This window comes from Magallana gigas, chromosome 7 (assembly GCF_963853765.1).
Source record: "Magallana gigas chromosome 7, xbMagGiga1.1, whole genome shotgun sequence".
Classification (NCBI taxonomy): Eukaryota; Metazoa; Mollusca; class Bivalvia; order Ostreida; family Ostreidae; genus Magallana; species Magallana gigas.
The window spans coordinates 13,241,024-13,257,948 of NC_088859.1; the positions used below are offsets into that span (position 1 = coordinate 13,241,024).

Consider the following 16,925-nt stretch of genomic DNA (forward strand, 5'->3'; position numbering starts at 1 on the left):
TGTAGTGCTTTATTAAAATAGTTTATTTAAAATGTTATGTTTATACATGTATAATTTTCCCTGGCTTGATTGAAATTACTGTCTGTTGAGGTCTTCAAAACCTTTGGTAAATGAACTCTGCTCTACATGAAAATGCAGTAAATATATAAGCGAGGTTAAACCGGATGCTATGGGGAAAATTCAGCCTGCGCATGAGCTAGCCTGGTTCCTGTGTGTAGTGGGTAGCTCGGGGAACGAGGCTAGCACACGTTTATCTGAATCGGGTTCAGGATTCTGTGCCATATGCACACATAAGTTCAAAGGCGCTGTAATTGTAAAGTTGTCGGTAAACAGTACAGAAACAAAGTATTCCTTTTAAAGAAATGATTGGCATGTGATATGAATTATAAGTATTATGAGATAAGTTAATGTTATGCCGAAACTACAACATGCATCAAATAGCATAATTTGCAATGTTTTGTTTTCCGAATACACATGTAACTTAACTTTACTTTTATAGTAGGCGAGGCTAGAGAACTTCCCGATTAAATTTTTTTTAAGCATTTAAGTATGATTGAATAATTATGTCACTGTATAAAAGTTTAAATCTCAAGAAAAATGCATCAAAATATGAAATTCTTAATTTACACAAAGCTGGCACTGCATAGTTAACAAAGTAGTGCGAATCGTAATGTGTGCGCAAATAGTAGAATTCACCGAATGCCTGATACTATACATGCAAACTTCATTCAGAGATAGATCATAATTATTTTAGAAGTATGAACCCTTAAAATTCTGAGATAAAAAGTCAGGGCTATACATGTATACGTAATACAACGTACAAGTTTAGTGGTTAAGAGCAGAGGGCTAGAGTCGGTGGAATCTCTGATAATCTTAAGGCTTTCACGTTTTCGTTGGAAACGCATGCAAATTGTCCACGTATTGTAGTCCTTTTTTAAAGGACAGCAACTTGTTTTGTATATATTCTGGGATATGCTGATAGGAAGTAGTCTAGTTAATGCATTGAGTGTTAAAGTTAGACAGATTTTGCATGATTTTACAAGACAATTCCCTATATGCTGGGATAAAGACTGTCAAACCTACAGTGTAGATCGAGGCACCATAGATTTCATCTGTTATTTATTCAGATAATTTAGTAACTTTAAGTGCAGAAACAAGGGCCTTTAAAATGGAAAGTACAATTCTCATTAACATATTAATTTAAAATAGATAATGAATACTAAATGTAACTATATAAAGTATTTATTGGTGAAAAATCCATAGTCAATAAACCATGACAAAAAATCAACAGGTTATATGAATACACTTGTATAAATATCCACAACTGGATAAAATATAAATAGGTTGGATATTGTGACTCAATAAAATAATAAAATTCTGACATGTTGTGCACACAGACTCTAAGAAAATAACACTGCAGTCCAGAAATCAAAGAAAATCACAAGTAAGTAGTCAGCTATTGGACTCAATTTTGGTCCAGGTATTACTTTAACTAATTGAAAATATACTTATGCACGTACTAATGGTGGAAAAGTGAGACTGAGATTTAAAGTTTTCTTAATTTTATGGCCTTTAATATGGTAATGAACTTGAATGAATAAAAGGCTACTCAACTACATGCAGTCACTGTTAAAAAAGTATTGCATGTAAAAAATGCATCTTTTTTATTTAGAAAAAGGCAGTTAAGAACTGTGTGTGACTATTAGAATTTGTGTTCAAATACAATAGTTATTTTACTTGTAGAAGTGAGAAAAAAACAGACAAAAAACAATATAGTCCGCAGCAATAAAATGTCTAAGAGCAGATATTGTTTGTGTATCTTTCATAAGCCTATTGCCAGCATATGTAATACCTCGTTTACAGCAAAAATAAGGCTTGGTTACAGTAATGATAAAAGTCTTAAGACATATTTTGGTTTACTGACAGTTCAATCTACAGTTCCAGCAATACAACATATAGTGTGCCAAAACAATACAATATATTTACCTGTATAGGGACTTCATGTTTTAAAAAATTTCCTTGCTCTATATATGTCGATTTTTACTGTTTGCTGAGGAAGTAAGTTTTTGTCTCCTCTTCCATTGTAATTTATTGTACAGTGTATTATATCCAAAAAGAAATAAAACATAACACCATATCATTTAACAATTACAGGTCCTGCACTCAGATTTACTGTTTAACTATTTGGCTAAATATATTGGCGCAGAGAGCTTACTAAGGGAGATAACTCCCTAAAATTAGAAAGATTGGAAATTAATTAAATTCAATGCAAACAATTATACATGTATATGCAACAGAGGCTTACAGCAGTTTTTAACCACTGCAGAACACAACTAATTGATCTCTTTTAAACAATTAATTTTATAAATAATAACTTGAAAAACTGAGAAATCTTCAAAATCAAGTCCATACTCAGTTAGCAGTTTTCACTTGCTTTCAGGCATTTCTTGATACAATTCAAACTGAATAATGACAGATGCATGTAAATATGCTGGATTACTGGCCTGCCTACACTTGTTGAATATGTACATGTAAATACATAGGTTAGTATTCTTGTGCACAGACATGCCAGAACATTTTGTTGGCACACTTTTAAAATGGATTTGCTGGATGTCAAAATCAACAAATGATAAAAAAAAAAAAAAAAAACCATTTCAATATCAAACAAATCTATGAGGTGGCCTTAACAAATAGACACTGCCATTCCTAAGAATGCCATAAATTATGACATAAAAATATTATCACAGTCAACTGACTCTTCTCAATATGAAAATAGCATCACATGAGTTACAATATTAATGTATTATGAAAATATAAACTATACAACCAAATGATTGCTTCTCTCTAAACATATGTGCAACATATTCATAAAATGTAATGTCATTCATAGTCTGTTTTCTTCAAATTTGATGCCAATCATTTCTAAATGATAATTGCAATTCGTGATATTCTTTGAAAAGCAGCCAATTATACAATGTTAATTTGCATCTATGAAAAATGACAAACACATTCCATTGTTCATCACAAAGTTTAGCTGATTGTGGTCTCTCAGTAGCGTCGGTTTTCTCTCATCTGGAGCCTGATGGAGGATGAGGATTCTGAGAATGCATTGCTGCTGTTGATGCTGAAGTCTCGCTGGTAAGATCGTCGAATGCTGCGATCCTCAAATCTACAATCAACAATATTTCTGAGTCAAAATTGTAAACATAATCTTTCAGTGATCAGCAGAGAAACTACATGGATAAATTTGAATAACAAATTTGAAATGAAAATTCATGATGTCATATTGTACTGATTTGTTATTAAATATAAATACGATATATACAGTGTACATTATAAATAGAATGATCATGATCGAGTGATATGTTTATAGGAAATTAGGGGTGTAGAATATTTTGTAAGTTTATACATGTACATAAATATAGTGTCTATAAGATATAAACAGGATAGTATAGTGAAAAGATAATCTGATGGACTTTTCATTGTTTTTACATAGTCTCAGTAATTTTAATTAATCTTTACAGTATTCAAAACCTAACACTAGTCTTAAATAATCAAAATATTAATAAGGGTCAGCAACAGGTAGGGGTTTGAGGGTTGTTTTATTATATTCAAATACGTAAGTTATTTGGGTTACAAAATTCACTCTGTAAACATTTCACAGTGATGATATGTAAATAAATACATATTGCTTCGAGTTGACCAATTAGAAAGCACTAAGAGGTGCAGTCAATCTATAAATCCTTTCTTTACTGTTTCACAGGAGAATAATAGTTGCAAGTACATGTACCTGGTATTGCCAAAAAAAACCCAACAAAAAACAACTTATATACTCACATCAATGTATGATATCAAGAGATAATAAATGTGAAAAAGTAAAAATTTTGCAGATCATGTCCGAGTTCAAATACCGGTAGGTTGCAATGTCTTACAGTAATTATTTTTTCAATGATAAATCCCAATATGGGACACTGTAGTGATAAGTTTTTCAAAAGAGCAGAAAACAAATTCAAGCTTTAGTGTGGCTCTTGGTTTGGCATACTTAATTAAAGTACATCATAGTTCAGACCATTTTTAAGGGGCCCAAAGCAAGCGTCACAATTTTGGATGAAGATTTTCATGTTATTGAAATTTCCACATTAATTCAAAAGAATCATTGCAAAAATAATTGCTCTTTAGGCTAGTTATTTTCCTTGCTACAAATAATAAGGATGATATTTCATTAAACATAATACAGTAATTGCATTTATGACTGCAATTAAGTGTGCATATTTCACACATGTTGGCCTAAAGCTACACACAGGTGAGCTAAAATGATCATGATGGAAAACATTCAAATAATGACTACAATAAATCAATTAGAATCAGTTACACAGAAAAAATCCTAATGTAATAAAAATTCATACATCATATTTTGATCTAAAGAGCACAGATAACTAACTACCTGGCTTTAATCATAAAGACTTTATTTGCAAGATTTTCAAGCAGGCTTAATGCTTGTGGAAAAAACAAAACCCCCAAAAAGTTACAAATACCCCATTTGAAAAGTCAAAATGTGCAATGAGAAACAAGAAATGGAGAAAAAAGTGAAGTCTCTAGACAGGGGTTTGTAAAAAACCATTGAAACCACAGACATGTTACAGCTATATTAACACCGCCAATGGATTAATGAAAAAGGAATATAAGGATACTACGTTATAGGAAAAGAGAGCTAATGAACGAAGAAAACAGGCCATTTTATAAGTGAAGGAGAAACCAAATGGCCCAGGTTCTAAGAGAATTTGGTGATATGAACTAAGGATTACCTGTCAGTGTTTTGAATATGAGAATGTTGCTGGTTTAAACCTAGGGAACCTAGATAAGTATATATATACACATGGAAATCAGTATATATACGTTTCATGTTTTAAACCCTGAAAATGTCAGTTTCCAAATCTAGAATACTGGTAATCTGTACAGAAAGACCAACAAAAAAATCAATCTCTAGTTTCTTAGGCAAAATTTAAAATATACATTATGGTAAAACAAATACTGGTATTTTGGTTTTTTTATAGCAAGATTTGAAAGGGGAGAACTTAGACTTTTTAATTAATTGAAATTGAAAAATTTCCATTATTCGATCCCCTTTCCAAAAAATGCAATAAAATAAATCATTACAGGAGCAACTGATACAATGTAGCCTGAAAAACTAATTGTTAATTTTTTCGGCATAAGAGGTCTTATATACATTAAAATACATGCAAAGGTATCAGAACGAGTCATTTGATGACCTAAAAACATTGAATCCATCCAAAACCAGTATTGAGGTATATTTTGTTTCTAAAGCTACTATTTGGTCCTTCGCCAGATATATCGATAAAGGTGTTAAATAATTTGCCCGAGTCCTTCGATGTGCTATTACATTATACCTCAAAAACATTCAGCATATCTGGTTCTTCTAAAAATAGCAATAAAACTTGACCCAAAAAAAATCACAGAATCAAAATGTATTCATATTTAATTTCTTTTTTTTCTCTTATTCAGCTTTATTTGTTAAAATTTATTCACGTCTGTTCAAAACTGGTTATTTAAATTAATGGTAAATTGGCATTGATTGATCATGTTGATTGATCAGAAAATTATGATTTTGATAAAACTTTACCTATAGCCTCCTCCTTCATTGGGAGGGTCAGTGTTGGACCGCTCGGCCTGCCTGTCACGGAGACTAAATCGGCCAGGCTTGGGGACAATACTGCTGCTTGGCTTAGCACTTATCACATTCATCAACTTGTAGTAATCCAAAAAAGTTCTTGCTAGATTTCTGCCAAGTTTCATATCTTAATGGCTGTTAAGAATCAATTAACATATTCATATGCATTAATAGAAGAGATGAATGATTTGACTGCCATCTTAAAGACTATTAAAATGGTTCCCGAAAAAGATGTGATCTTTGTGTAAATATTCAATTTAAATAAATTCTATACCTAAAGCATTTGGAGATTACCATTCTTCTCTACTAAATAGAAGTCTGTTGCTTGAAAAATCATATGGAAAATATCTAGGTGCATGGTTCTGATGCATAATTTGATGAGTTACACATTTATTTCAGAGTTATCTCTCTTTGACTATGTGATTTACAATATATGCAAAGGATACATCCCTCCTCTGTGTAGGGGAGAGCCTGACTAGCGGAGTTGGTCTGGTAACTGAAGAAGGACACCTCTAGTGTGTAACAATGGGAGTTCTCATCCAGACAGCTTCCAAGTGTCCTACAACAGAAAATGTAATACAAAAATAATATCAAAGTACTGAAGAACTGACGGGAGTTGATTTTGTCAATGTTTACTTATTTTAAAATCAATGATGTGTTATTTTGCATGACAAGTACATGTAGTTTCTAATTTGAATTACACACAATTTTATAATATGAATTTTTGGACATTTTCGACAAGAATGTCGAGACACCCCCATATGAATCATGTTAAATAATATTTAAAGATAAAATTAATTTAATCAAACTATGTATCAGTAATAGAAATATTTCTCGAAAATTGTATAGATCCAAGCAATATTGAACTCTAGTCTCGTTCAACCAAACGCTCGGCTGACACTGTAAATCTCCGACAAGGATTTACGGAGACAGCAGAGCGTCGAGTTGAACGAGACTATATATTGAACTCTGGCATAGGAATACATACGACTACAAAAAATATTTAAATTATTTGTACCATTTAAAATCTGACTATTTTCAAGGTATATTTATAAATAAGTTAATTTCCTTGAAAAACAATGCTTTAGCATACATTGCATCGAATTTATCAATTAGTTTCAAGAACTTAGTCTTGTCAGCAGCAATGATTTGTGCTGAGGTCCAAACATTGTTTAACTTTCGGTTTTTCTGCGTAACTGCATAAGAGCGTTGATTAAAATCAACTCCCAAAAATCACAGAAATTGTAGTACACATATACTCCTAAAATAATAAAATCACAGAAATTGTAGTACACATATACTCCTAAAATAATAAAATCACAGAAATTGTAATACCCTGCACATACTCCTAATAAAAAAAAATCATTTGTCTTTAAATACAGTGTTTAAGAATTTTTTTTTATAAAGACCAATTCAAACTACCTTGAAAGGAATTTTTAACTAATTAAAAATGAAAACAGAAAATGTTTAGATAATCACAAAATATTCATAATTTTTAATTAATTCATCTAAATTCATTATCCTTGCAAGAAAGTCAGCCTTCCCAGTACTGAAGATCAACACAAAAATAAAACTGAGTTTGCATACCATTTAATAATTTCCTTTCTGAATACCTATTAATTTTAATTTAATAAGGAAGGGGGTCTCGACCAAAATCTGATACATGTAACCCTGCGTCAGGGTTCCTTTGGTAGAGGGTGAGGCTCATACAGCTCTCATATTTATTTGAATTTTATATAAATTAATGTATAAATAAAATTATTCTTTGAAAATATTGTTCTGTGCATCTTGGAATGTTCAGTTGTCACCCCCCCCCCCCCCCCCTCATAACCATTTACGGCAGTGCCCCTGGAGTCATTGCCACTCTGCCATTAGGATTTTTTTTAAATGTTCTTCTTGGTCCTTGATCAAAATAAAAAATAAACCTATGGAGAAGTCACCCTATAAAGCAGCAGACATCGCAAAAAACATACATTAACCTGCATCAGTGATGTTTGCTTCTTTCAAAGACCACATAAACCAAGAAGGGAACATTTCATCTTTTATTTCTACACATCTCTTCTTTAATCATTAAGTAAAATGAGTAAAAAAAAATCATATACTCTAAAAACAATCGGAAAGTCAAAGAAAAATGTATGTCATCAGTCCATGCATTCCATTGTCTTTGGTATCACTAAATCCATATCTGATTCAATTAATCTCAAAATAGAGCTGATAGAAGAAATTTTAAAATACAAAATGAGATGATTTAAGAATTTTTTTACAGTTATATAAATAATAACAAGGAAAAATTGAAATTTTAATAAATTTCTTATTAATTTAAAGAAGGGTTTGGGTTTTGGGGTTTTTTTTGCAGTGATTCAGTCTGTTTTTCATGCGAAAACAATCTGCACCTAAATAAGCAAACAATAATCAATATGATTAGAGCTGATTTTGTTCATAGACCACCAGCTCTAGAAATGAAGGTGAAAATACTCAGTGGATGTGAAAATACACGGGTGACTGATAAGACCCATGGGCCTCTTGTCTTGTCTATTGACTTTATCCTTGAATTTTGTGAATAATTAAACACACATTCTATATTTACAGAAGTGATGAGAGAAAAAGCTTTAATACATATTGGTGAGACAGAAACCCACTGAAAAAGAAATTGACAGATCTAAGTTTGCACTCAGTGAACCGGGATGATACAGACCATGAGAAACTAACGTCACATCCTTTTCACATCACTTTCATTGACAAAAAGTTGGCTGCATTGAAAGTGTCATCATATTTATAAATTATATTACATGACACTCACAGCTTGGTAATTTAAATGCAATCTTACAAGTGCAAACAATAGAACAGGTGTGGTTGCATTTAATTTGCTGTCTACACAATACTCTAGAAGATACTGGATAAGAAATCTGGAAAATGCATAGAAATTTTTATTTTTTATTTCATTCTGTCCCCTTTCACAAGCAAATATTTATCATGCAAGGAGCTACCTCAAATGTTTTGTAAACAAAAATAGTTAAATAATAATAAACAGATATGCAACTGGAGATTTTAATTTCTTAAAAACTTAATAAAATCAGACCCAATGAATAAAACCAGATATGTATAAAAGAATGTTGTAATCTGGATTTCGTAATATGAATCTAAACAGTTGGGGGAAAAAACCACGGGTAGATGCTGAAATTTATCAAATCCGTTCAACCTTTTCCAGCGCTAAAAAAATGCTTTTAGCATGTATGAGAACTTGTAAATCGATACTGCCACTTCAAATATTGGTTTAGCCACTGTGCCTGACAAAAGCATATTGATCAAATCTACGAAAAATCACATTTAAACAGTTTAATAACAGCAATTTAAGCGGAAACTGCAGGAATTTGTGTCCTATTATTTGATAGTGTCCATCCTGTGTTGCCGAGTGGGGGTTTGCTAGTTTAATCAATAACTTTTATTTAACTATTGCTTATTTAGCCCAGTTTTTTTCTTTGCATGAAATAAATCGAAAAGCTGCTATTATATAGACCAAACAATTCTGATAATAACACTTGTAATTAAAGAATTAAAATTCTGATAAATGCCTCAATTGTAAATTTAGCATAAGCAATAAAAACTAGTAAACCTATGTGTTGGACCTATTTAGATTCTTTCAAACTTTAAAAATTTGGTAGCTTATAATGTTTTATTTTACTACAGCTTATTAAAACAGTGCTCTCTCTCTTTCTCTCTCTTTATATGTACACACTTGTGAACCTGTCATCAGCAATACTTCAGACATAAAAAAAATCAGAAAATTTGAGTACCAAACCCTTTCTATATAATACTTTATTAGATATATGGATGTCGACTTTTATCATACTCTCTATCTGACTCTAACAACTGCAATCATAGAAATCCAAACAGTACTCTGATCAATTTCCAAAAATAATTCAGAATGTAAGGATTAAATTGCATTATATGCCATGATACAGAAGCAATTCGGCATGCATCCATCACTATTCTGTGATAATAAAACACAATCAAGAAAAAACACAGTGGACTACTGATTCAGACTTATAAATTATTTAATCCGAGAAAGAGCACTTCCCGGATAAAAAGAACAAAATCACTACTCGCATCTCATAAAACCCGAGGAAATGGACCTTAGCTATCTGATGCTCTTGTATCAATTAATGATTACGGGAACAACATAGAAGTCAATTAGCTTGTTTAAAGATGTCAGAGAAATTGCATCACAATACGCAAGCCAGTTTTTGTCTGTATTTCTCTTTCTATGACGTCAATGAAATGGTTTTCAGAGGCTTTTCTCATTATTTATTTATTGTTCTGTCTAAAACAGTCCAGTACATCAAATTTTCTTGATTTTCCTTTTCCTGTCATTTCCAAGAAAACTAAACAAAATCCAATTTTATTTTTTTCATCAATTCTACATGATATTCCAATAAGAAGTTTCCAAATGATTGTCTGTATTTTGATCAGTGACTTTTGGCATCTCTCTGATTCATATGATATCAACTTTTTGCTACCTAACAAATCAGGTAAATTCATTTCCCAAAAAAAAGAAATCTCAGATATGATCTCAGCTTTCTACGCTGGCACCAAGTGATTCCAAAGAAAGATGAGGGGGATCGCATCCCTTTAAGCTAATTACACTTTATGGTCAAAACACATAAAAGGTATTGATTTTTGGTTCAGGAATACCACTGCATCAGGGGAATAGTTTGTGGCCAAACAATGGCATGGATGTATAAAATATTGACAAGCAATGGATCCTCAGATTACCTCTTGCTCTTTCTGTGAATGTCCGTATAAGTGTACCAAGACTCATACTGTCGGTTGTCAAGAAAATGGTTGCCGTGTCTCTTCAAGACCAAGCCTTAGAATTGCCCTTTCTAAAGACAAATATTCGAGATTGTTGTGTAGGTCTAAGACATACTGTATTTTGTGTGATTTGAAGATAACAAAACAATTAATAAGATTAAACTTGGACCAGAGAGACACTTTACATGTTTTCAGTTAGGCACCAAAGTCCTTGATTGCAATTTTAGACATCGAAATCAGACATTCTCTCCCACCTCTGTACAACCTTGAGGACATTTGAATGTCATAATAAGTATCAGTTATAAATCTTTATCAAATTGTTGTCGCTATCACATATATCATAATTATTAAACATATAATATCAGCGGCCGATTTGTAATGCACCTTGTAACACACGCAAATCTGAGCCTGCAGTATAAGGTCCAGTGCACACAATTTCTTCTTTTTTTTTTGCAATTAAGTGCCTATTGTTAGCATTCCTACACTCCCATGGTCTCCAAGTGTCTCGATTCCAAGTAAAATTAATATCCCCCGCCATGATATTCCATCCCATCCATCAAAGATCTTTGAAAATGTTAGCGTTTGCCAATCCTTCTAAACCTAACTAAATCGCAGACCTGCACAACCTCTCCTTAATCATAAAATGATAATAAAAAATGAGATACGTTGTCCATTATTTACATTTAATCTTTCAAAAATTAAAGGTTTATTTATGGATTCTAAATTAGCCCAGCTATTTATATTAGTCAGATTAAAAAAAATTAAAACTTCAGCAAAATACAAAACCAAACTGCTATCCACAATTAAGGATGCATGTGAATAGGATGTAGAAAATGGGTTAAAGAAAAATTTTATTTAAACTACTATTACAATAAGATTAGCTGATGACAAGCAGAAGACATCCTACAAATATATTGTCATTCTGACAAAACCATATTGATATTGTTGATGGGGGCCTTAGGAACCATTACTGTAAGAATATTACAATCTGTGAAAGCTGCAGGAATTTCCACCAATTTTATGAACACTCCTTACCCTACAATCTACTTCCTGAACAAATTATGAAACCCAATCTTCATCTATCGTTCAAACAAGAGAATCCACGGAACTACAACGTAACAAAGTGCAAACAATTGTCAATTAAAAAAGTAAGAAATGGCCCTTGTTGAGTTATCATGCTTTCAAAGTGATACAATGTTAGAGCCATTTTTTCAACAAGAGCTTGGACTTTGGATATAGTATGTGTCAAACAACAATGTGACATAGGTCTATCTATTTCACTGTTGGCCATTCTTTGAAATCAACAAGGTTTGTCCAAATTAAACACTGTGCCAAGCAGCCTGTGCATATTTTGCTTGAAACCAGCATCATTTTAACTTGTTTTGATGCAAGAAATAGAACACTAGTATTACATTCTACCAAAGGTCTGAGGTCCTGTTATTATGGCTCTACCTACCTTCGGCCGGTCCCTGCCTTTACGGCGTCTCTGTTGTAGTTGGTGTTGGCCAGAGAAAAGTCCTCAGCGTTGGTACACAGAAGTCGGGGAAACACAGAATGTCTCTCCACCCGCTCGACGTCCTCGTACGTGTTCCCATACATAAAGCCGTTCATCAGGGTGGAGTGGGCGTGCAGGTCTATGTAGAAGTCAGTTGTGTGTTTCTGTAACCAAAAGTATGCAGTTATAAAAAAAAAAACACTGCTTGACAATTAGCAGTATCGGTAAATAAAAGCTGGTGCACAATTCAAATTCAATGTTGCACTAAAAAATACATCATACTCTATGATACATGTAGTTTCATATTATTTCAAATCATAAAAATTGTGAAAAAACAAAATTAATGTCAAAACAAAGGACTGAAACCACTCTCAGGACCAATTTCAATTTTTTATCAAGAAAATTCTTAAAACCATATTACATTTCAGCCCTCGAAAACTTTGCTTCTTTTTTCACATACAGATATGCTTTACAAAACAAAATGCCTTGATCAATGGAAAATTTAACAAGGAAGTTCAATACATGTATTATGTAGCAAAATTTAGGATCACCAACAAAATTAGGGAACTAAATCACTTATGCAAAGATGTCTTCATTAGCATTTTTGTGAAACTATTTACAGTATAGGAGCCATATGACTGCCGTGCAGAAAATATATCTAGTGTATGCATTTATAAGAATAAAATAGCAACAATATCATCAGCTAATGGACTTATTTACAACATTTGATATGACATTTGATAAATGAAGACTCTTACATCACTACGATCCAGTTCCATGAGGAGGTTCTTGGTGGCGTATAATGTTGGGTGGGCCCAAGGGGAAGGTTCACTCCAATGGCGATTCAGGTCAAAACCCATTAATGAACATCTAAAAAACAAAAGTAGTATTTGTTAAGCTATTGTGTGTTTTGATCCTTCAAAACACTACATCAAAACACTACATATATTAATCAGGAGCACATGGCTAAGTAGTAAGAGGTGTTAAGCCAGAAACCGAAAGGTTACTGGTTCGAGCCATACTTTGGTTTCTTGATATTGTGATGTTGCTCACCGCTTGTTACATAGAAAGTGCATGATTTTTACCCAATAAAATATCCATATTTTAAGAACCCAGTATATTGGCATTTCTTTTTCCTTTGTGTAAGTAATATGTGAAAAGAAACACCCAGTGCAATTCCTTATCCAATTTTAAAGAAGTTCATACCTGTAATTGCCCAAGTATACTCCGTCAGGATTCAGCATCGGTACAATTTTGAATACTATGTGTTCTCGAAGGATTTTAGCTATTGGATGATTGCTAATTAAAAAATCTATGAAACCTGAAAATAAAATTCAGTCAAACTTAATAATGGTAACGTTTCTCTTTTAATACTTTGAACTATATCATCTTGACGTCAGAAATCATATTCTAGTAAGACAGCAAAATTGGAAATCTGTTGGTCTTCAATAATAAATATTTTTAATATCAAATTTAATATTATATAAATAGTGCCTGTTTGGGAGGGTAACAGTTGAAATTGACACCCCGAGAAAACCATTGTCAACCGACGCGAAGCGGAGGTTGACAATGGTTTTCGAGGGGTGTCAATTTCAACTGTTATCCTCCCAAACAGGCATTATTTATTTTGTTATACTGAATGTCTTTTTTAAAATTTTTAAGAAAATTTTACTGCTTTTATATAGGAATAACGTGAATTCTACAGCGAACCGTACGCGCATAATTTTCGCGCATGTAATATTTTTTAATGTTACCCGTTGCCAAGTGCGTTGCTAACGCTGAGGGTAATAGTAAATATTATTAACTGCGTCTTAACCAATCAGATTTCAGTATTTAACATGAAAGTATAACAACAAATTATATCACATTTAATATCAAATTCCTTGAACAATTAGTTTGGGAGTTAATCAAGTAAAAAGAAAATTTTACGTCATAGATCGAGAAGGAATAGTTGGCCAGTGTGAGTACCTTGACAGCAGTATGATGCCGGTGTTTCGCCGGGATGAACACGAGCAGTAATAAATACAATACGATTGTTCTCATCTGGATCCAGGTTGTCTGGATGTGTAATGGTTATTAGATCAAGTCGCCTCTGTTGCTGCTCGTAAAAAAAAAATCATATGCAAAATTTTAGCTATACAATAACTTTTTAATTAGAAGTTTTAAATCTTTTTAACAACATTCATCACTCAGGGTTGTCTCTAAAAATTGAAGTAGAAGGAAGAAATAAAAAAGAAGGGGGACTGGGGGTCTTGCTTATACATGTAGCTACATTGTGTTGAAATGTAATAATAGCCAGGTAATTAAGGCATAATAGGCAGGGGAATTCCCCGGGTCTTAGAGACAACTCTGATCACTTATTGCTGGTATTAAAATCATTAAAATTGCATGCAGTTCTAAAGAAAAAATACTGGTTTTCAATAGTGTTAGAAAATGGCCTTAAAATTTGATGAGTATATATGTTCAAAGAACTATAAAAATTGTTGACTAATACTGTATACAGGGAAATATTCGCCCCCATTTCATTTTTGCCCCTTTTGCCCTTGTTGTCTGAGGGCAAATTTAAGACTTGGTGAATTTCAGTGTTTCAAATTATTTCTTTAAAACATACTGTGTCTGGGCGAAATATTTCCGGACAAAAATAACCCTGTATACAGTATAGACGACTGCATGTTTAACAGTCCAAGGTTTTACCACTGTTAGGCACAGCAGTTCTCTGTGAAAGAAGTCCATGCCCTTCTTCTCCAGATTGTCCAGGTAGTTCTGGAGACGAGTATAGGAGTAGGGGTAGCAGTACGCGAACTGGTAAACATCATCCTCCCGGTCAAAGCAAAAGGAAAAGGACATAACATAATTCTTTCTGTGGTCTGGACATCTGTAGTAATACACATGTTTTGCAGGTATCCTTGCCCTATTTCAAATGACAAAAGAATCAGAGAAGGGTAGGGAGTCAACATCAGTTAGTCTTTTGCCTTATGGCTTATAATGATTCATATTTTGAAATCAATCGTCAATATGAGAGAACCGTACGGTATTCTTACTATTTCCTTTCTTCAAAATAGATATAAGTTATTTATTGATCGACGTTGATTCAAAGTTCATTATTACAAACCATTTCTGTCTGCTGGTAGATTTCACTAAAGGTGACATTCCATCTCTATACAAAGATTTTGTCTTACTAAAGTTGACAATATTGAATATGACTCTCTGAAATTAAAAGACAAATACCTTTAATTAAATAGAAAATAATGTACATTTGCCTACATATAGCTTAACTTATACTTTTTTGACAATCTTCTGATGAAGCAAAAATCATCCTAAGAAACTTACGAAAAACAGAAAAATGAATAATCAAGTATTAAAATTTAGATTAATAAGCTTCAGATTCATTCTAATATTTGATAAACAAAAAACAAATTATTTTTTAACCTGGTCTTGCTTAACATTCTCCACTGTGAAGTTGAACCAAACTCGAAATCTTGGATTGCATGTATCTGGTCTGATAAAAAGGTCATATTCGTACTCCGTAATGTAGTCCACTCGTCCGAGGTTACCTTAAAATACGTAGAAATCAGTAACCTTTCTCTCATCTATTTATTTCGAAACAACTTTTTCACTTAAATTCTGTTCACCATAGCTCTAGCTTGTTTGAAATTGAATTAATGGATAAACTAAGTATTTATTTTTAAATTGACATTCTTATACTTATCGAAAGTATATTAACAGTCTTGTCATTGTATAAAGTTTACTTAAAAGCATTGGATGTTCAACAAAGAAAATAAATAAAGGGAAAAAGAACTTTTTCCATGTGCATACTTAATTTATACATATTGCATACCCCAAAAAATATTGTGCTTATATACACATTTAAATACATCTATTACATATAGAAAATGAATTTAAAATATATGGCACCCATACCACATTCAAAACATGCATCAAAAATCAGATGCCCTTTCTTTGGTCTTCCTGAGTAGCCAGGTGGAACTACAGCAAATTTATTTACATTTCCTACGACTGGTTCATCAGTGCTGTCCGATTCACTACCTACAACATGCAAGTAAACTCTATTTAAACAAAATTAAACTTTCAAAGAACTAAATTACTCTAACTTTCCATATCATTATTACATTAAGTTTTATATGCTTCTTATTAAATATGTTGATACATTTTTTTCATTAATATCAATACTGTGGTATGCACCGATTAAGAGCATGGGCGAGGTCAAGAGAGTCTGCGGAACCTCCCCCTGGAAAATTCAATTGACATTAGTCCCCACTCTATACATCTCGATATATTTTAACGATAATTAAAATATAAATGACCATTCATACCATGCACACTGATTTCAGGGTACTTTGGAGTATTTAAAGTGACCTGCGTTTTGTTATTAAATCAGAAAAAATAATCTATAAATAATCTATATATAGTGTATGTTATTATTTGCGATCATATTAATTATTCTAAACATAAGATTTGACAAAAAATTATGTAATAGAAATTTTAATTTACACCCATCCTCCCCACAGAAGAGTAAATGTACTTTTTTTTAATTTATCTGAATGCATCATGGCATTGTCTTTAAAGATTTCTTCTGAGTTAAATGGCAATTAATACTCATGATATCTCTAAGACAGATGAACTCAAAATATACACCTTTGGGTGATATAATTTTATTAAAGTTTAAGGCATCTAAATTGAATTTTAGTTTGTGCACAGAAAGTCACAATGTGATCAAGTGTATATATAGCTAGTTTAGGTGTCATGTACCACCTCATCCCCCTCCTCCACTAAGGAAGTGAATGTTTGATTATTGTTTACCTAAAAATGCCATGTGCACAATCAAATTTAAATGCCCTTATCTTTGAATTAACGAGAATTGTGTATGTTCCAAAAATAATGGAAACGAAATGTGTAGGCAACATGTAC

The 16,925-nt window shown here is 32.4% G+C and overlaps 1 protein-coding gene across 2 annotated transcripts in view; it reads right to left on the reverse strand.

Moving 5' to 3' along the window:
- Window positions 1–1,224: 1,224 nt before the first annotated feature.
- LOC105335108 (cytosolic carboxypeptidase 6) overlaps window positions 1,225–16,925 on the reverse strand; it is a 16,121-nt gene continuing 420 nt past the window's right edge. The window contains exons 2-13 of one of the 2 annotated variants that reach the window (XM_066067405.1): window positions 15,918–16,043; window positions 15,426–15,550; window positions 15,109–15,203; window positions 14,691–14,907; window positions 13,965–14,094; window positions 13,203–13,317; window positions 12,755–12,866; window positions 11,958–12,160; window positions 6,136–6,248; window positions 5,642–5,816; window positions 4,806–4,854; window positions 3,031–3,169 (exon numbers count right to left, since the gene is read on the reverse strand). In XM_066067405.1, coding sequence (XP_065923477.1) covers window positions 4,809–4,854; window positions 5,642–5,816; window positions 6,136–6,248; window positions 11,958–12,160; window positions 12,755–12,866; window positions 13,203–13,317; window positions 13,965–14,094; window positions 14,691–14,907; window positions 15,109–15,203; window positions 15,426–15,550; window positions 15,918–16,043 — 1,457 coding nt within the window. In that variant the 3' untranslated portion in view covers window positions 3,031–3,169; window positions 4,806–4,808. Of the gene's footprint in view, window positions 3,170–4,805; window positions 4,855–5,641; window positions 5,817–6,135; window positions 6,249–11,957; window positions 12,161–12,754; window positions 12,867–13,202; window positions 13,318–13,964; window positions 14,095–14,690; window positions 14,908–15,108; window positions 15,204–15,425; window positions 15,551–15,917; window positions 16,044–16,925 lie in introns of both variants that reach the window. The other variant, XM_011438840.4, reaches the window with a different exon arrangement.